Raw genomic sequence first — 21,718 nt, forward strand, 5'->3', positions numbered from 1 at the left:
ACAGATGTGTATTTCGCCTAGGAAGGTTTGTGAAAACTAGAAATGTGAAAAGTTTATATAATTTGGCGGGATGGGGTACCTGTTTAATACATTTTTTTTGGAGAGGGAGAGTTAAAATTATCTAGAATTTGGAAGGAAGCACATCGACGCGCTGCTATGACATGAGGGCAACGTGGGCGGAACTAGCAACTGTCCCGAGTAGCCGGCTTTCGCTGCTAGGCGGCTAGCAGTCAGCTGGCACGTTTAGGTGCCAGAAAGCCGTCCATTCCGTGGCCACCTAAACGTGCCAGCTGAACTCCTCTAGCCGCGCCTGCAGGCGCCTAATCTTCTGAACACCTAAAAGAGGTTTCTGTCTCCCTCACTGTTTATCTCTCTCTCTCTCTGTTTCCTTCTGTCTATCTCCCTCATTTTTTCTCGCTCCCTGAACTCCCTCACTCCCCGAACTCTCTCTCTCTCTTGCTCGCTCTCAGAACTCTCCCTTGTTCTTGTTCCCCACCGCTCCCTTTCCTTCCACCTCCCTCCCCTTCTCTCCCACACCATTAATTTCAGTTTCCTTTCTATTCAGGTGTGGAATCTACGATTGCAGCAGGAGCAAGGGAAAAACAAAGTTCTGTCGGAAGCTCTGCAGACCCTGGCCTGCGAGCACCATGAACTTGAGAAGTTTGTAGCCAGGGGATCGCCCCCGCAGAGTGCGCTGAGTGAAGATGAATACTACGATGCCCTTTCAGGTAGGCTGCTTTGTGATTGACTTATGGTGAAATCGTGCTTCCCAGCTCTCAGATACCTCAGCATCTCCACCTTGCTTCGTATGCTCATTGAGGGATTTCAAAGGACACTTGGCGTTCACGCGATTTGCAGTGAGCAGATAAAGTCAGGGTGGTGGCCCAGACCTCCCCGATGTGCTGACGTTGGAGAGGGTTCACCAGGATGATTCCAGGAATGAGCGGGTTATGGTATGAGGAACGTTTGATGGCTCTTGGTCTGCACGTGTTGGAATTTAGGAGAATCAATTGGGGAATCTATGAGTTCAGTTCTAACACGGGACAGTTGGCAGCGCCAGCAAACCCAGGTTCAAGTCTGAAAGGAGTTTATACGTCCTCCCCATGTCTGTGTCGGTTTCCTCCAGGTACTCCGGCTTCCTCCCACCCGTCAAAAACGTTTGTGGTTCATAAATTAATTGGTGGCTTGGTTCATGGGATGGAAGGGCCTGTTATCGCACTGTATGCCTAAATTTTAATTGTGGAAGGTAGTTACCACAATCCACTAATTTATGACGCAGTTAACATAGTGTTTCGTGTAATGCTGTTCCAAAGCCAGCGACCGGGGTTCGAATCCAACGCTGTCTGTAGGGAGGTTGCACGCTCTCCCCGAGTCTGTGTGGGTTTCCTCTAGGAGCTCCAATTTCCTTTCGCCCTTCAAAATGTACCAGAGGTTGTAGGTCATTTGGATGACACGGACTCAAATTGGCTGGAATTAACTAGATTGTTCTGTAAATAAAATTTAAAAAAATTAAAGCCCTGGAACTCGATTGATTTAACCCATCCTGCACTGTTACCCACTGGCTCTCAGAATCAGAATTTATTTCCATGAATATGTTACAAAATAGGTTGTTTTGCAGCAGCGGTACAGGTGCAGATAAATTACGTATAAAACAAAATAAATTAGTGCAAAAGAAGAGAAGGTGAGGGCAGTGTCTGTGGGTCATTGATCGTTCCGGAATCTGATGGCAGAGAGGAAGAAGCAGTCCTTGTGCCGCTGGGTGCTTGTCTTCAGGCTCCTGTACCTTTTTCCCGACAGTAGCAGAGTGAAGAGGGCATGGCCTGGGTGGTGGGGGTCCTTGAAGATAGAGGCTAATTTCTTAAGACACTGCCCCTTGTGGGTGTCCTCGAGGGAGTGAAGTCTAGTGTCCGTGATGGCACTGGTTGAGTTCACAACTCTCTGTAGTCTTGTCCGGTCCCGTGCATTGGTACCTCCGGACCAGAGAGTGATGCAGCCAGTCAACGTGCTCTCCACGGTGCACCTGTGGAAATTTGGTGACACACCAAATCTGCTCAGTCACCTCACAAAGTACGGCAGCTGGCGAGCCTTCTTCATGATTGGATCAATACGGAGGCCCCAGGACAGATCCTCAACTGCCTCTTTTCCTCCCAACGATGCCTTCTGTCTACATCCTGTTGTAACCTTTTACACAATCCACAACTCCTCCAACTTTCATATCATCTGCAAAGTTACTGACTCATCCCTCTACATCTTCGTCCAGGTCATTTATAAAAATCTCAAAGAGTGGGGGGTCTCAGCACAGATCCCTGCACAATAGACCTCCAGGCAGAATACTTTCCATCCATTACTGCTCTCTACTTTCTGCAGGCAAGCCAATTCTGAATCCACCCTGCCAAGGTTCCGTACGTCCCATGCCTCGTGACTTGCTGAATGTGAGGACCTTGTCAGATGCCTTACTAAAATCTCTATACACCACATCAAGGTTAACAGAGCTGGGGCTTTTCTCTTTGGACCAAAGAATGAGAAGTGACTCAATAGAGGGCTACAAGATTATGAAAGGCATCGATAAGGTAGACAGCCAGCACCTTTTACCCCAGGCAAGAGTAACAAATACCAGAGGATTTAGCAAAATGGAACAGGACTTACAACAATGGAAAGATTTGCTGAGAACGTTTCTAGGAAGAGTAAGTTGTGTAAAAATGAAAGTGATGCCGAGATGTCAATACTTGTTCCAATCACTACCTCCAGCTTGACCCAAGAACTTTTCCAAATTGTTAAACAATCAAGTAAGACCATTCCTATGGAATAACAAAGTGGCCAGAATTGCATTGGAAAAACTAGCCTGGGATTATAAATTAGGAGGGCTGAGACTTCCAGACTTGTACAAGCAAGATTTTTACCATCTTTTATTGAGGGGAATTCACCAAACTGGGTTCGTATGGGGCTACATTCTATGAATGAAGCAATAGCTAATTTATAAATTGAGCTTTAAATCAATAAAAAGGAAGACAAGTAACCCTATCCTGGTACATACGTATGTACCCTATCCTGGTACATACGGTGAAAATAAAGCAGAAAAATCAATGAATCAGGAGAAAAGAGGATATTTCGCTAAGAGCTCCGTTGTGTAACAATGTATTGTTAGCTATGAATGTGGGTAACAGAATTCTCAATGTACGGTTACACAATATGCTGTATTAAGATGTTATAAGATGTTATAAAGATGGTGCTTTGATACCATTTGAAGAATTGAGAAAGCTATGATATACGTAATGGAACATTTCTATGTTTTCAGTACCTGAGAGCTTTCTTGATGGAACGATGGGGCAGGCATTGACCACTTCAGGAGTTAGTGAAATAGAATGAATGCTTTGGATGGGTAATAAGCCCAAATTTATGACTAGAATGTATTTTGCTCTTCAGTTAGAAAGTGTTAAATCTGGCAGAGATAAGGGAGAGGTGGGAGTCCGGTTTGTGTCTTGCAATGTCAGAACAATCTTGGCCTGAGTGGTGTGTGGACAGTGTAACTTCACCTATTAATGCGAGAAATGGGTTGGTTTACATCAGCTGCCTAAAGAAATCTCTTGGTGCCTGCCACATTGACCACCGCCAGTGGGCTGATAACGCCTCAAACCGTGCATCTTGGCGCCTCACAGTTTGGCGGGCAGCAACCTCCTTTGAAGAAGACCGCAGAGCCCACCTCACTGACAAAAGGCAAAGGAGGAAAAACCCAACCCCAACCAACCAATTTTCCCTTGCAACCGCTGCAATCGTGTCTGCCTGTCCCGCATCGGACTTGTCAGCCACAAACGAGCCTGCAGCTGACGTGGACTTTTTACCCCCTCCATAAATCTTCGTCCGCGAAGCCAAGCCAAAGAAAAAAAATCTCACTCCACCGAAGTTGCACAAATCTAAGCCAAAAATACCAGAACTGGGTTTTAGGCATAAAATAGAAGAAGAATTCAATTTGGTCATGTGTGAAGGTCAGATCTTGTGGCAAGAAATTTCTGAAGTATTAACAAGAATGACAAGGGTGGCTGGCCTTCCCAGGTGATCCAGAACTCTATTTGTTAGGCAATTTCATAGATCTTCCAAATTTCGTTTGTTGAAATTGCATTAGCAGTGGCCAAAAAGTGCACTGCAGTCACATGGAAGTCGGACTCTCTGGTGACCTTGGTGAGGTGGACAGCAGAGATGGTTTGCAGTATACCAATGGAAAATAGCACACAATTAAGGAAAAAGTATGATACATTTCTTAAAATATGGAAACCATACTTGAACTATGTTGGTGCCCAACTTTAATAAATGCTGTTAAATTCTAAAGTGATCTCTCCCTGTTTCCTGAGGTTAATTTATACTGTGAGCTCTGATGGTTTACAGAAAGATATTTAAGGGGGGGGGGGGGCAGAAGGGAATAGAGTTGGGGTTTTTAATGTACACATACGCATATAGATATATATCTATGTGTGTGTATATTTTTATTGGAATGTTATAAGTGTGGCGCCCAGGGCAGAACTAAAGCAAATCGTCTGACTCAGGTTGTGGTCAGGAAAAAACCGCTTTAATCAGTTTTACGGGCAACTTTTATGTCACTTCCGGTTCAGCCGTCTTGACGCATTCCCCAGTCTGCTGACTTCGTCCCAGAGACAAAGGTGGTCCAGTGCCATCTTAGCACGGACCCCCCCCCCCTCGACGAACGCACAGGCGCCCGGTATCAAGGAAGTAATTTGAGCATGAAGTCCCGCCCCCTCGGCTGCCGCTACATAATTGATCTTTTTTTAATGAAAAATAAAGTATTTGAGAAAACAAAAGAGGACATCTGTACGACGAGAGGGGAGGAAAGTTTAGGGGAAATAACAGGGTAAGTTTATTACACAGGTATAGTGGGTGCCTGGAATGCGTTGCTGTGGGTGGTGGTGGTGGAGGCTGGTACAACAGGAACATTCCAAAGACTCTTATGCAGGCAAGAAAAATAGAGGATTATGGGTGTGAGGCTCAGTTAGTTGAGTAGGATTGTGGGCCGAAGGGCCTGTTTCCATGCACTATATTTCTACTGCCCTACCTTCATCAATTTCTTTCGTCACTTCCTCAAAAAACTCAATTAGGCTCGTGATGCACGACATGCCGACCATCCCTGAGGCTATGCTTCTCTAATGTTCATAAATCCTGTCCCTAAGAATCCTCTCTAATCGTTTGCCCACCACTGACTTAAGACTTACTGGTCTATAATTCCCTGGATTTTCCCTTTTACCTTCTTTTTGAACTAGTGGACTACATTCGCCACTCTCCACCTCCTGTGTGGTCAGAGAGGATACAAAGATCATTGCCAATATCTCAGCTATCTCTTTCCTCGCTTCCTGTCTTAACCTGCGGTCTGTCTCTTACGGTGCTGAGTTTAGCTGCACAAGGCACTGGTAAAACCGCACGCGGAGCTGTAGGAAGGACGTTAATAAGCTGGAAAGGGTGCAGAGGAGATTCACCACGATGTTGCCGGGAGGGGTTGCACGATGGGGAGAGGTTGGATGTTATTCCCTGGAGTGAAGGAGGCTGAGGGTGAATAAAGTGAATGCACAGTCTTGTTTTTAGACAAGATGATCCTAGAACTGGGGGTAGAGGTTTAAGGTGAGAGGGGTGAGATTTAAGAGGGACCTGAGGGGCAACCTTTTCCCTTGGGAGAGGGGTGGTGGGGTCTATATTAGGAATGAGCTGCCAGAGGAAGCTGTAGAAGAGGGAATAGTTATGATGTTCTAAAGACATTTGGACAGGTGCTTGGAAGGGAAGGGTTCAGAAGGGATATGGACCGAATGCAGGCAAATGGCAGTAGCCCAGAATGCCAACTGGGTCAGTATGGAAAAGTTGGATCAAAGGGTCTGTTCCGTGCTGTGTGACTCTGTAATGGGATTACTTCTGACTGGAAATAACCCAGCAGATGTGTGATGGGCCAAAGATCATGATACACTGCTCTCTTCCTCTGACGTGCAGCCCCGCAGACGTTGGGCTATTTTAAAATAACTTCAGGCACTCACTGCCGTACGGTTACCCTTAGCGGCTTGGAGTGGCCTGATTAGCGCAATGCTGTTACAGTGCCGGCAACACGGTTTGAATCTGGCGCTGTCTCCAATGAGTTTGCACGCTCTCCCCATGGGTTTCCTCCATGTTCTTTGATTTCCAACCAACCTCCGTAGAGGCTGTAGGTTAATTGGAGTATTTGGGCAGCATGGGGCTTGTGGCCCAGAAGGCCTGTTACGGTGCTGTATATACAAATTAAAGTTAAAAGGTCAATCGATGTATTTTGTGCATTAACTATCCAATAATTTGTATGTTTCAGTGTAGAAAAATAAGTAGGTCTGTAGTAGGAGGTTACCAGGAAAGTTGATGAAGGAAAGGCTGTGGATGTTGTCTGCATGGATTTTAGTAAGGCCTTTGACAAGGTCCCACATGGGACGTGAGTCAGGGAGGTTCAGACGCTGGGTATTCATGGTGAAGTAATGAACTGGATTCGACAATGGCTGGACCGGGGAAGCCAGAGAGTAGTGGTGGATGATGCTTCTCAGACTGGAGGCCTGTGTCTAGTGGGGCCTCAGAGATCAGTGCTGGGACCATTGTTGTTTGTCATCTATATCAATGATCTGGATGATAATGTGGTAAATTGGATCAGCAAGTTTGCAGATGACACTAAGATTGGAGACATTGTGGTCAGTGAGGAAGGTTTTCAAAGCTGCAGAGGGATCTGGACCAGCTGGACAAATGGCAGATGGAATTTAATGCAGACAAGTGGAAGGTGTTGCATTTTGGAAAGACAAACCAAGAAAGGACGTACATGGTAAATGGTCGGGCACCGAGGAGTTGGGTAGAACAGAGTGATCTGGGAATACAGGCACATAATTCCCTGAAAGTGGCACCACAGGTGGACAGGGTAGTAAAGAGAGCTTTTGGCATCTTGGCCTTCATAAATTGAAGTATTGAGTACAGGAGTTGGGTTGTTATGGTAAAGTTGTACAAGATATTGGTGAGGCCAAATTTGGAGCATTGTGTGCAGGAAAGATATTAATAAGATGGGAAGAATGCAGAGAAGATTTACTAGGATGTTGCCCGGACTTCAGGGACTGAGTTACAGAGAAAGGTTAAACAGGTTAGGACTTTATTCCCTAGAGCGTAGAAGAATGACAGGAGATTTGATCAAGATATTTAAAATTATGAGGGGGATAGACAGAGTACAGGTACACTATCCTTTATCCGGATATCTAAAATCCAGAAAGCTCCAAAATCTGGCAAGTGGGGAGAGAGACGGCAGCGCAAATCGGACGGGCAAGGGGGGAGAGATTGGCAGCACGAGTCAGGCGGGTGAGGGGGAGAGACCAGCAGCACGAGTTGGGCGGGCGAGGGTAGGGGGAGACCAGCAGCACGAGTCGGGCAGGCAAGGGAGAGAGACCGGCAGTGTTAATCGGACGGAAACGGGGGGGGGGGGGGGAAGACCGGCACCGCGAGTCACTCGGTCGAAGGGGAGAGACTGGCACCGCGAGTCGGGTGGACAAGTGGTGGGGGGGAGACCGGCAACACGTCGGACGGGCGAGGTGGGGGGGAGATGGCAGCGTGACTGGAAGGGGGTGGGGGCAGATACCGCAGCACAATTCAGATGGGCTTAAATCTGGCTTTCCGAAATTCAGAACACACTGTCGCCCAAGGATTCCAGGTAAAGGATTGTGTACCTGTAAATGTAGGTTGGCTTTTTTCACTGAGGGTTGGTGAGATACAAACCAGAGGACATGGGTTAAGAGTGAAGGGGGAAAAATTTAGGGGGAACATGAGGGGAACTTCTTCACACAGAGAGTGGTGCGAGTGTGGAACAAGCTCCAGTTGAAGTGGTGAATGCAGGCTCAATGTTAACATTTAAGAAGAATTTACCTGTTGTTTGTTACATTAAAAGACTTTGTATGTAGGATTTATCTGTTAAACTCAATAAAAATTTTTTTTTTTAAAAAGAAAGAAGAATTTGGACAGGTACTTGGATGGGAGAGATGTTGGGGGAGTATGGACTGGGTGCAGGTCAGTGGGACTAGGCAGAAAAAATGGTCCGGCACAGACTAGAAGGGCTGAAGGGGCCTGTTTGTGTGCTATAATGTTCTATGGTTCCAGCCCTTGTCATCCAGGAGTTCTTTTGACTACTCTTCCAAAGGGAGGATTTGAAAAGATCTCATTTATTGTTACATTTTTATTTTTAATACTCAGATGACTTGTGTAGGGAACTGCGAAGTGTAGAAGAACAAAGGAATACAGCAACATAATTCCATGAAAGTGTGAGGTTCATTCATGAGACTGATGACAGTGGGAAGGAATCTGGTAGTGTGTGATCTCACCCTCATGAATCTATATCTAATGAATGGTAGGTCCTTGGGGAGTGTCGAGGAACAAGGGGCGCTTGGTGTATAAATCCAGGAATACCAGAAGATAAGAGCATAATATATAAGGGCAGAAGCAGGTTATTCATCCTGTTGAGTCTGCCCCGCCATTCCATCATGAGCCCATCCATTCTCCCACTCAGCTCCACCCCCCAATCTTCTCCCCATAGCCTTTGACACCCTGACTATTCTGATCCCTATCAATCTCTGCCTTAAATGTACCCAACCACCAAATTCTAGAGGTTCACCGCTCTCTGGCTGAAGAAATTCCTCCACATCTCTGTTTTAAATAGGCGCCCTTCAATCTTGAAGTTGTGCCCTTTTGCCATCGGTGCTCTACTTAAGGTGGGATGTGAGTGGAAAGAAAAAGTTTGAAAAGCACTGTTTTAATTGAACCTAATTGACTTGTTATGTGCATGGTTTCATAACTCCAAAGGAAATGGGTCAATGACATTTTTTCTCAAGTAAAATATTTCAGTAACAGTTGGGTCTGGAGCAGTGATTCTCAACCTTCCTTTCCCACCCACATCCCACCTTAAGCAATCCCTTACTAATCACAGAGCACCGATGGCATAGGGATTACTTAAAGTGGGATGTAAGTGGAAAGAAAAAGGTTGAGAAACACTGGTTTAGGGGATCCTACATGAGGATTCCCAAGTCCCTTTGCACCTCTGAATTTGGAATTTTCCCCCCATCCAGATAATAGTCTGCCATTTTGTTCTTTCACCAACCAGGGCAGAGAACACAAGAGCAGGGAGGTTCTGGTACAAATGCTAGTTCTGTTACAGCTGAGTATTATGTACAGTCGTGGGTCTGAGACCGCGGAGGCCAAAATTATTCAGGATTCAAGATTCCTCTATCGTCATGTAACAGTACTGAACATGTAATATTACACAAAATTGCCTTCTGCCCACCATAAGGCAGCCATTAGTGTTGCCCAGTGCCCCTTACGGTATGGGAGAAAGAGAAGCAGAGTCCCTTCAGAGTCATCGAGTGTCCGTGGATTCTCCTCCAGCACTCCCACAGCCTCATATACTCACATTCGAACCATGGGCCACCCCGAGCTCCAGATCCAAACCTCTTACGCGATCAAGAAGCCTTCAACACCCTAGGTCCTTCGGGAGCCCTTCTTGCCCTCACCACCCTCTCAAATCCCAATACCTGGTTCCCATGAGCCAGTCTCCGGCAGCCCACAGACCAAGCGGGTCCCCCGACCACAGGTCGACCACAGCCAATGTGGGTTTCTCAGCCGCTGAACCCCTCGCCCGTCTGCCGCCCTGGTCACTGACCTGTAGGGTTGTCTCCTCTGCTTCTCCTTCTCTATGTGGGTGGGGGGAGGGTTCTCCCCATTTCTGGTGCCCTGCTCCGGTCCGCTGCTCCCCTGGAGTTTGCAACCCCTCGTGGCCGCTGCTGAGCACAGGCGCTGCCATCTTGGGCCTGAACATAGGATTTTACTTACAAACACCGTCGGCCCTGCACCTCCACTAGAACATTAACCAGGATTAGCTGCTTAAATCCTGAAGTAGATCTTGAATTCATAATCCCAAAAAGATTTAAAACAGGCTGCTGTCAATATCATGTCCTTGCCCTTCCCACTTCTCCATGTGGCAACGTTTATTTGGGAACCAGGTAGAGTTTGTGGACGCACAAGTTGAATGTACATTTGATATGTGGTTGATCCAGTTATAATAAATGCCTGACAGCTCTTCTTTAAACAGCTAACAGTAAAGTTAATTCCTGGCAGCTGTTGTATGTGTATTTAGAAGAGGATATTTAAATAGATTAGCATATTTATGTTGTTGCCAGCAATGAACAAGTGGTGTTTGGGGCCACAGAATTTGAGTGTGGTCATTTGGCATTTTTGAAGTATTGGGCTCTGCGAGCGATTGGGAATTCTGGAAAGATATCCCTTGGAATGAGTAAAGTGAAGGATGCTCGCTGAGTCCAAACACGAACATGTAAGTTAGAATGATTTATTCAACATGAAAAGTAAATAACGAAAATCACCGTGGTTGAAGTAAAAACACAAAATGCTGGAGAAACTCAGCAGGTTAAACAGTGTCTGTTATATTGCAAAGGTAAAGATACAGACCGATGTTTTGGGCTCGAACCTTTCATTAAGGTCTGAGAGAAAGCCGAACTAAAGAGTTGGGGGGCGGGGGGTGGTAAAGGCAAGAGGTGATGGGTGGTGAAAGGAGGGAGGGGTCAGCAGAGATGAGGGGAAGGGGGGATGGCTGGGTGGGGAAGAGGGAAGGGAGGGGAGAAATGGAAAGAGGGAGGGGAAAGAAAGCTGTTCTCCCACCCCCTTCCCCACCCAGCCATCCCCCCCTCCCCCTCATCTCTGCTGACCCCTCCCCTCCCTTCTCTACCTATCATCTCCTGCCTTTACCACCACCGCCCTCTATTGTTCGGATGTCTGCTGGCTTGATGAAGGGCTCGAGCCGAACACGTCATTTAGATATCTTTTTTTTTCTTTTCTTTTCTTTTTATCGAGCACCGACGCCATCTTCTGCCTCTTGGCCAACCATTATTTAGGTATCTTTACCTTTGCTACATAAAGGACACTGTTCGACTTGCTGAATTTCTCTAGCTCTCTGGGTGAGGGGGAGAAGATGAGAATATAAGACCAAATAAAAAAATAAAAATAAAAATTGCAGATCTATTAAACTCTGGTTAGACCACACCTGGAGTATTATGTTCAGTTCTGGTTACTTCATTACAGGAAGGATGTGGAAGCTGTGGAGAGGGTGCAGAGGAGATTTACCAGTTTGTTGCCTGGATTGGAGAACATGTCCTTATGAGGCAAAAGTTAAAGCTTTTCTCTTTGGATCGAGGTACATAAGATTATGAGAGGCTGAGATAGTTTTGGGCTCCTTATTTAAGGAAGGATCTGCTGGTGTTGGAGACGGTTCAGAGAAGATTCACAAGAATGATTCCTGGAATGAAGGAATTAGTTTATAAGGAACATTTGTCGGCCCTTGGATCCACTCTTTGGAGTTCAGAAGAATGAGGGGGATCTCATAGAAGTATTTTGAATGTTGAAAGGCCTGGACAGAGTAGATGTGGCAAAGTTATTTCTCCACAGTAGGGGAGTCTAGAACAAGAGGGCACAACTTCAGGATTGAAGGGCGCCCGTTTAAAACAGATGTGGAGGAATTTCTTTAGCCAGAGAGCGGTGAACCTCTGGAATTTGTTACCACGGGCAGCTGTGGAGGCCAGGTCGTTGGGTGCATTTCAGAGATTGAAAGGTATCTGAATAGTCAGGGTATCAAAGGTTATGGGGAGAAGGCAGAGTGGGTGAATGGATCAGCTCATGATGGAATGGCCTACTTCTGCTCCTGTTATCATGGTCTGATAGACAGGTGCTTGGTGGGAATGGTCTGCACTGACTGAATGACCAAGCAAGATTTCTGATTTCTGTCCATTTCCCCATTGCAAAGTCATTCCTGATGAACTAAATCCAATTTGAACAAGAAGTCAACAAACACTGGGCTCTAGAGCAGCAGCGTCCGCACGTCATGCAGCGTCCACACGTCACGCAGTGTCCGCACGTCACGCAGCATCCACATGTCACGCAGCGTCCGCAGTAAGTAAAGGCAGTTGACTTTTCAGGCCTAAGGCCCTCTTCAGGTTAGATTCTTGTCAGTCACAGAACAGGTGAGCAGGCCATTCAACCCACTACATCTATACTAGCCCATTTTGTTCCCATCCCATTTTAAAAATGATTTTTTGATTTAGATATAAGCTCGGTAACGGGTCCCTGCATCCCTCAAGCCCGTGCTTTCCAATATACCTCCTAACGCTGTACATCTTTGGACCACGGGAGGAAACGCATGCGGACATGTGGAGAACGTGCAGACTCCTTACAGACAGTGCTGGATTTGATCCCGGGTCTCTCTTTGGCATTGTGATACTCCCCACTGGGTGGCAGAAGTCCCTCTCAGATCCCCACTTTCCTTAAATCTGTGTCCCCTGGTTTCATTGACCTCTGAGAGGCAGAAATAGAGTACATGTCCATGAAGCAGTTAGCACCCTTTTCCCCAGGGCGAGAGTAGCAAACACCAGAGAACATCTGAGCGAGGTGAGGGGAGGAAAGTTTAGGAGAGATGTCAGGGATAGGTTCCGTACACAGAGAGTGGTGGGTGCCTGGAATGCGTTGCCGGGGTGGTGGTGGAGGCTGGTACAATAGGAACATTTGAAAGACAGCCAAAAGGGAAATGGATGTGAGGTCAGGAAAGGTTAGATTGTTGTGGAGTAGGTGTGCATTAAGGGCTGAAGGGCCTGCATTATGCTGGAATGTTCTATGTTCTAAAAAGTAAAGACCCTTCCCCAAAACATAAATGTGTGTGGTTCTGGTCACTTCGTTGCAGGAAGGATGTGAAAGCTTTGGAGAGGGTGCAGAGGAGATTTACCAGGATGTTACCTGGATTAGAGGGTGTGAATGATGGGGATATGTTTGACAACTGATGAGTTGTCTTAGCTGGAGCGTCAGAGGCTGAGGGAAGTCCTGATAGATGTTTATAAAATTAGGAGAGGGGTTGGTCTTAGACACATGGATGCAAGAACAATGGAGGGTGATGGATATGAGATAGGGAAGGTTTAGTTTGTTGAGTAGGTATATATGAGTTGGTACAACTTCGTGGGCCGAAGGGCCTGTATTGCGCTGTAATATTATGTGTCTATGATATGAGGTAAAGTTCCTGCAGTCTTCCTCAATCTATATCTCACGTAATTTTATATTTTGCAATAATTTTCTCTCCTATCTTCCTTGGCCCCAGTATTCTCTCATGACTCAACAGCTGGTGAGTCTTCCCTCTCCTCATTCTTAGCTTTGGGAATGTAGAGACATTTTGGACGTAATGATCACTGATCTTCCTTCCCCATTTCCTTTTTAGGTTGGATAACTTTTTACTTAGATGGGGAAGTAAGGGATATGGGAAGAAGCAGAGAGGTGGAGATGAGCCTCTCATCAGATAAGCCATGATCTCATTGAATGGTGGAGCAGGCTCGAAAAACCGGATGGCCGACTCCTGGTCCTGTTTCTTATGTTCTTGTTTTCCTTTGTTTGTTCGTCAAACATGGACAGGAGGGGTATGGACTGGGTGTAGGTCAGTGAAACTGGGCAAAAAAATGGCTTGGCACAGACTAGAAGGGCAGAAGGGGCCTGTATCTGTTGTCACGGTCACATAATTAACTGCGTCGGTGCCAGTCGCCGCTGATGATGTAAGCAATGGAATGCACAGGAATAATAGCACAGTTGTGCAGGCATGTTAACCATCAGTATACAGGTGATGGATCTCGGATGCAGGTGGAGAAGAGCGAGAGGGTTAGGATCACCCACGTGACAGTGACCCAACGAGAAAATCACAGGAGTTTGGCTGGTGGTTTTTGGACAGTATTTTTTTAAACTTTATTTATTCATTCAAAAAACAAATAATATATGGCATATGCAGCAATTAAACATGAACAAGAACGTTATTTTTTATATATATAAAAAAAAAGACCCCCTCCCCCCTTCAGCCAACTCTCCTAAGGAGAGCCATAAAAACAAGAAAAAAGAAAGAATATTAAAGAAAAAGTTAAATATACTTACTAAAATCTAATCAATATAAATTGAAATGTAAATAACAGCCACTTATTAATAAAAAAATTATAATGATCATGCGAAACATACGTAATTTTTTCCATTATTAAACAATATTTCATCTCATTATCCCATCTATTAATATCAATCATATTTGTATCTTTCCATGTACTAGCAATACATTTTTTCGCGACGGATAAAGCTAAATATACAAAAGCAAGCTGGAACTTATCTAATCCCAAACCTTTCAGAGGTTGCAAACTACCCAATAAAAATACTGTTGGATCTAAAACTATTTTAATCTTATACAGATATTCTAAAAACGATTGAATTTTCTTCCAAAAAGATTGTATATGTATACATGACCAAACAGCATGAAAAAAAGTTCCATCCGTATCACCACATCTAATACACAAATCTGATTCATGAAAACCATATTTTTTTAAATTCTTCAGGTGTCAAATATAATTGATGTAAAAAATTGTAATTATTCATTGCATAACATGCATTTATCAATCTAGTTACATTATCATAACAGATATCTAACCAATCCTCTTCAGAAAAAATAAAACCAATATCCGCTTCCCATTTAATTTTAGATTTATCCCAACCCTTTTTATCCAGACCATCCTGTAATATTTGATACATAAATTAAATATAACCCTTCTCTGGCACCTTCATAAGAAAAGTCTCAAATTTAGTCATTTTAGGTAAAATCATCTCTCTATCAAACATACATTTTACCAAAGATCGAATTTGATAATAAAGAAATAAAGAATTCTTATCAATACCATAACCTTCCCTCATCTGATTAAAAGATAAAAACTTACCCTCTTTAAAACAATCTCCCAAATTTTTCATACCTTCAGATCTCCGATGCAATGAACTTTGATTATGTATTGAAAAAGAAATAAGTTGATTATTATACAACGGAGTCAAAGCCAATAATTTACCCCTAGAGCCTCTCATTTTATTTTTCTTTATCCATAACTTCATTAAATGTTTTAGTATAGGCACATTATATTGTTGTAACAGATTTATATTCCACCTAAACAAAAATTGATGTATTTCAAATTCAGAAATACTTGCCATCTCAATTTTAGCCCAACTAGGAGGCCGTTCCAAATCCATCAATGAACTAATAAATTTAAGTTGGGCTGCCTCATAATAATTTTGAAAATGTGGTAAACGTAGTCCCCCTAACTCATATTTCCAAGTTAATTTATTCAAAACTACTCTCGAAAATTTACCCATCCATAAAAACTCCCGAACCATTTTATTCAAATCTCGAAAAAAAATCAATAAATACAGAATAGATTGAAACAAATATTGTATACGCAGAAAGATATTCATCTTAATTGTGTTTATCCTTCCCATTAAATTAATAGGTAAATCTTTCAATTTAATCAAATCAGTTTTAATTTTTTTCATTAACGGAGCATAATTTAATTTATATAAAGATTGATAATTAACATTCAAAATTATACCCAGATATTTAATTCGATCAGTCCACTTCAAATTAATAATATTCTTATAAGCTGAATAATCTCCTTCACTCACCGGTAATATTTCACTTTTTTCCCAATTAACGTTATATCCAGAAAGACATCCATATTGTATTAAACATTCCTTCAAATGCAAAAGTGACTGATCTGGGTTTGTTAAATACACCAATACGTCATCAGCAAATAAATTAATTTTATATTCCTCATCTAAAACTTTCATACCTTGTATCTGTGTATTTTGTCTTATCAATTGTGCTAAAGGTTCAATCACTAACGCAAACAAAACTGGTGATAAAGGACAACCTTGACGAGTTGATCGAGTTAACTTAAAAGATTCCGAAATCAAACCATTTGTCAATACTCTAGCTACCGGTTTACTATATAGAGCCCTAATCCATCCAATAAAAGAAGGACCAAACTTAAATTTCTCCAAAACTTTAAACAAAAAATTCCATTCAACTCTATCAGATGCTTTTTCTGCATCTAAGGATATCACCATCGGGTGATCTAAAGATTGTCGAAATCTATTAATCAAACTAATCATGTGCAAAATGTTATCTGAAACATATCTATTCTTTATAAAACCTGTTTGATCAATATGAATCAACTTTGGTAAAAATTTGGCCAATCTATTCGCTAATATTTTAGCAATTATTTTATAATTTACATTTAACAACGAAATTGGTCTATATGAAGGTACTTTCAAAGGATCTCTATCTTTTTTTAGGAATTACTGTAATTAAAGCACTAGAACAAATTTGGACAGTTGAAGAATGCAATGTTGTGTCTGCAGAGAATAAAGAAAGTCGACTCTATGGGTGCTGAAAGAAATGAGTGAATGTATTCCTTATTTGTTTGCAAGCTGTGGGAAATCAGTGTCGTTACACTGTGTGTAATGCTGAAAGAGTTGGATTGGATGGAGAAACTTGGAATGTAACTTTCACATTGGTTAATACCTCTTCTTTATGTGCTCACCACTCTCTCCTACAATTTAAAGTAGTCTATAGGGCTCACATGTCCAAAGTCAAATGATCTCGTTTTTATGCAGATGTACCTCCTTGTTGTGATAAATGCAACAATGGAGATGCTTCATTATTTCATATGTTCTGGACATGCCAGAGTCTTGAGAAATATTGGAACAAAATATTTCAGACTTTCTCTGCACTTTTTAAAGTTAGTCTTAAACCTACTCCCATAACTGTTTTATTTGATATTGTTGGAGAGAATGGCGTAAATTTAATGGCATCTGATCTGCATGTATTCGCTTTTATTTATTTTATGGCTGGACGGGCGGTGTTGCTCAGATCGAGGGATCTTACCCCACCTAATTATGCTCAATGGCTATGGGACATCAGGTCATGTTTAAACTTGGAGAAGATTAAATGCTCAGTTTCCAATTCAAATGTAAATTTTCAAAGACGGTGGAGACCCTTTTTGAATTACTTTTATAATCTTTGATTTGTTATGAAGGTAGAATTAGGTAATTTATCACCCTGATAAGAATTCTGTCTTCCTTTTGGGCAAACGGCTTCTTTCTTGGTCGTGGGTTTAGATTTTCCTTTTTTAAATAACAATAATGTATATCAATGCAAAATAATCTGTTTGATTAAATCTTGGATGAAATTTTATGATTTAAGTGTAATGGCATCCTTTTGACTTTTAACATGTATCTGTCCCTATGTACAGTGTATTTTTGGATGTGAAATTTCAATGTTACTACAAATATTGGAAAAAAAAGATTGGATGGAGACAGGGAGGTTGTTTTACCATGGGCAGGTGAGACTAGAACTGAGAGATGCAAGATTTGGGGGAGTGAATTTAGGACGGAGTTGAAGAGGAACTGGTTCTCTCTGAATCTATGGAATTCTCTGCCCAAGGAAGTAGTAGAGGCTGCCTCACTGAATGCATTGAAGCCACAGGTAGATAGATTTTTGAATAGTAGGACAGTTGAAGATTTGAGGGAATGGCCAGATAGGTTGAGATGATCATTGAAAAGTGGAGTAGTGTTGAAGAGCCAAGTAATCTCCACCAGGAACAATTCAATGCTAAAGCAGAAAATGTTGGAAACAATTGATGGGTCACTCAGTGGAGAGAGGATCTATGTTGATATTCAGTCCAAGGCTCTTCATTAGAGCAGGGAAAGAAAGAAAGCAAGATAGTGTTGGGCAGCAGAGAGGATGGGGAAGGGGGTTGAGTGAAATGGACAAAGTTTCTCTGGTAGGGTGAGACCAAATGACATCAGATGGATCTGATATGATGCAGTGGAAATCTAAAATCCCGCAGATGCTGAAAATCCAAAATAAAAAGTTAAATGATAGAAACAGAAGTCTCAGTCTGCATCTGTGGGAACAGAAATGGATACCCTTCTGTTGGTAGGGCTCCAGACCTCTATCCACAGAAGCAGCCTGATCATCCAGAACTAGCCACCCAATTAACCTCCTAACCATGTACGTCTTTGGAACATTGGAGAAAATGCACGCAGACAAGGGGGGGGAGCAGTGGAAAACGTACAAACTCCTTATAGACAGCACGAGATTTGAACCTGTCATGTAACAGCATTGCGATAATCGCTGTACTAACCGTGCTACCCTCAATTTCAGATTTCCAGCACTTACAAGTTTTTTTTACTTTCAACGATTCTGTAGTCACTGCTGCATTGTGGGAAATGCAGTGGCCAATTGAATGGCTTCTCTGGAAGTTGGAACCAATGAGAATACGGTGCTCACCTAGCACAGCACTGGAAGGACAGAACTGGCCCTCTGTGATCTATCAAGGAACGTTGAATGTAGAGTTTCGGCCTGAGGCATGAGGGTGTGAATGTAATCCAGGTTGTGTGGGTATTCCCAACACCACTGATTCCAGATCCAGGGGACAGTGTGTTCCATCATCTGATTGTACAAGTACAACCCACGAAACAGCGTTCTCCAGTCCTCGGTGCAAAACACAGAGACACACAACCAGACATAACTCACATACAGACAAACAATACATATGTAGAAAAGAATTTATATATACAAAAAAATAAATTTTGTTTCATGAATATGAGGGTCTCAGAGGGTCAGTGTGAGCAGTTCCTTTGGTTGTTCAGCGTTCTCACTGCCCGTGGGAAGAGGCTGTTCCTCAGCCTGGTGGGGCTGGCTCTGATCCTCCTGGATTTCTTCCCCAACGGAAGCAGCTGAAAGATGCTGTGTGCAGGGTGGAAGAGGACCTCAATGATTTTGTGCGCCCTCTTTAATCAACGATCCCGGTAGATCACATCGATGGCATAGGGGAGGAAGACAACAGTGATCCTCTCTACCACCCTTATGGTCCTGTGGATTGACCTCCGATCTATTTCTCTGCAGCAACTGTACCCACACTGTGATGAAGCCAGCCAGGACTCTTGATAGAAGGTTGACAGAATGGTGGCTTTGCCCGCTTCAGTCATCTCAGGAAGTCACCTTTGCACTTTCCTGACAAGTGAGGACAAGCCATGATTCAAGGGAAGTTACACTGTGCCAGTGTATTCCACTGAATCTCGCTTTCCTTCTGCTGTTTGCTGACAGGTGGTGTAATGCATCATTTATTGCTCAATTTACCTGAGAGATCAGTGGAGATTCAATATGCAGCACTGATGTTCCAGTGACAGACAGAGCTCAGAGCAGATCCAACTTCACGGGGCACGCCCTTTGCCAAGGGTCTGCATCTATGGGGGATTCATGGGCAGGGGCATGAACACTGACCAACAGGAGTTGGCTGTTGTACCCTGCTCCACCCTGCGGTTAAAGCTTCTGGCTTTAGCGAGAACATCTACAGGGAGCACAGCGATCATCAAGGATCCACACCACCCAGCACACGCTCTGTTCTCGCCGCTGCCATCAGGAAAGGAGGTATCGGTGCCGCAAGAATCACACCACCAGGTTCAGGAACAGCTGCTACCCCTCTGCCATCAGACTCCTCAATGACAACTCGACCAGGAGCTCATTTAAGGACTCTTACTTGTGCACTTTCTACAGTGCACCGTCAGTTTGTTTACATTTGTTCTCTATTTGCTTACATGTATACAATGTGTCCATTTTTTAGTTTGCATTACCAATAAGTGGTCATTCTGTCTGGCCTGCAGGAAAGAGAATCTCAGGGTTGTATGTGATGTCATGTATGTACTCTGACAGTAAATCGGAAACCTGATCCAGACATCACTGACAAGAGCAGCACTTGCTGCCCTGTCCCTATGCACAGCCATACAACATGCTCTCAGCTGTGGAAATGTGAAAAGGTGGGATCGTTTTCAAAGCCTTTGTCTTCACTAAAATCCTCTTGCCCACTCCCTGCAGTGTCCAGAGCCACTCACTTCAAGGGCAGATCGGGAAGGGCGTGAAATGTCTAAAAACAAAGGGGGTCACGACCCAAAAAGGTGACTGGTTGTTTCTCTCCACGTATGCTGTCCAACCCGCTGAGAACCTCCTGCAGCTTTGTTTGCTTAAAGATTCCAGCGTCTGCAGTTCAATGTGTTTCTCTGGTAAATCCTGGGAGGCCAATGAAGCAAATGGGTGTTCAAGGAAATTATCATCTGACTATAATATGTACAACAAGACGAAACAGTGTCTCTCTGGATCACGGTACACACAAAAACACAGGTCATATATTTCTCACACAGCACATTCAAGATTCCTTTGTAATAATACAGAATATGTAATATTACACAAAGTTGCCTGCCGTAATGCAGACAAAGATTCGTCATTAGTCTCACCCGGCCCCTTTACAGAGAAAGAGAAGAGCCACTAAGTGTCCGTGGATTCGCCTCCAGCGATTCCCGCAGCTGCACAGACTCCTGTTCGATCCATTGGCGACCTGAGCTGCAGATCCGAACCTCCAACATGATCAAGAAGCCCCCTGGAGTCCGACTTGCCGACCATAAATTAAAACTATAAATCTGCTGCAGCAATCTGGAATCGTTGATTCCGTTTCATTTATAGGAGACCCAAAGTTCATCAATCTGGCAGCCTGTAGGAAGAAACTATTTCTCAGCCTGCCAGTGCTCTTGCACCTTCTCCCTGTGTCTACGTGGGTTTCCTCCGCGTGCTCCGGTTTCCTTCCTTCCACCCGTCAAAAACGTACGGGGGTTGTTCATAGGAAAAAGTAGGGTGTGCAATTTAAAAAAAATCTTCTCCTGGCCCCCTTGGTACATTTTGTACCTAGCTTCTGTTGGTACCTTCTGCAGATGGGAGAGAGGGCGCAGCATCAGCAGGCTTTGTTTCCGTCCTGCTTCTCTCAGACGTGCCAGGGCCAGTAAGCGATCCTTTGACTTGACTGAGTTCCCTGCTCTCTTTGATGTGTTTTGTAGAGGCAAGGCTTTGCACAACTTGGCAGTTTCCAGGGCTGAGATAATGTCGCATCAGGAGAATGCTTCAACAGTGATGTGGGCATCCTGAGATAACCTCAGTGGAAGTGGAGGCGAAGACCTTATTTACGCCCCCCCCCCCCCCCCCCCGCCACCGCCCAGAACAGTCAAAGGATGTTGTGTTCAAACAGTGGTCTTTACTTACACACAAAAACTAATTTACGCAGCACACAGGTGCAGTATACTGAGACATGAGGGTTTAACCTGTTCAGTACCCACCACCCACAGGCATGATACACCATGTAACAAATAAATGAGGACATGCATGTAAACCTGGTTTCCAGCATTGACCACAACTCGGGATCTGGGACAGGACCATTGCAGTGGGCCCTCTGGAGTTTCCTGCAGCCTGGGCTTCAGGGATGGTTTGAAGGCAGCAGCAAACAAAGAGAGGGAGTAAAATAGAGTCTGCCCTTTTTCAATGCAGGACCCGTCCATGTCAGCTGCCAGGGCCGGTCGTGCATCAGGTTCACAGATGGGCAGACCTAACCATTGATTGGCAGGTGAGATGACTTCTGACTAGGCTCCAGCCAGAGAGGTCACATGACGCTATGCAATCCACACTCCCACCAGGTTCCAGACGGAGAGGTCACATGCCCCCTCTGCCAGGGCTGGATTAACCTAGTAGCGAGAGTAGCAAATGCTATGGATCCCGTAATTTCAAGGGCCCCTGCGTTTATGTGCGATGAATTATGAGAAACATTTTCATTTTCATCTTTGTACAGCGGCTAGGAGATTCCACACTGATAGTTTATGTTAATAACCCTGTTTAAATTGGCTAAAATCAATAACCTTAAATTTAATCGGGGTTAGTAACACAGACTATCTTTGGCAGCTCGCGGCGACTGCT

General features: G+C 44.0%; 1 protein-coding gene across 5 annotated transcripts in view; it reads left to right on the forward strand.

The window, feature by feature from the left end:
• The window catches only part of LOC138755859 (oxysterol-binding protein-related protein 1-like), a 239,806-nt gene that overhangs the window by 115,638 nt on the left and 102,450 nt on the right, over positions 1-21,718 (forward strand). For all 5 annotated transcript variants that reach the window (XM_069922591.1, XM_069922590.1, XM_069922592.1 and 2 more), the window contains one exon: positions 566-728. In XM_069922591.1, the coding sequence (XP_069778692.1) occupies positions 566-728 (163 nt within the window). The remainder of the gene's footprint in view (positions 1-565; positions 729-21,718) is intronic.

The sequence above is a fragment of the Narcine bancroftii genome, chromosome 2 (genome assembly GCF_036971445.1).
Source record: "Narcine bancroftii isolate sNarBan1 chromosome 2, sNarBan1.hap1, whole genome shotgun sequence".
Taxonomy (NCBI): Eukaryota; Metazoa; Chordata; class Chondrichthyes; order Torpediniformes; family Narcinidae; genus Narcine; species Narcine bancroftii.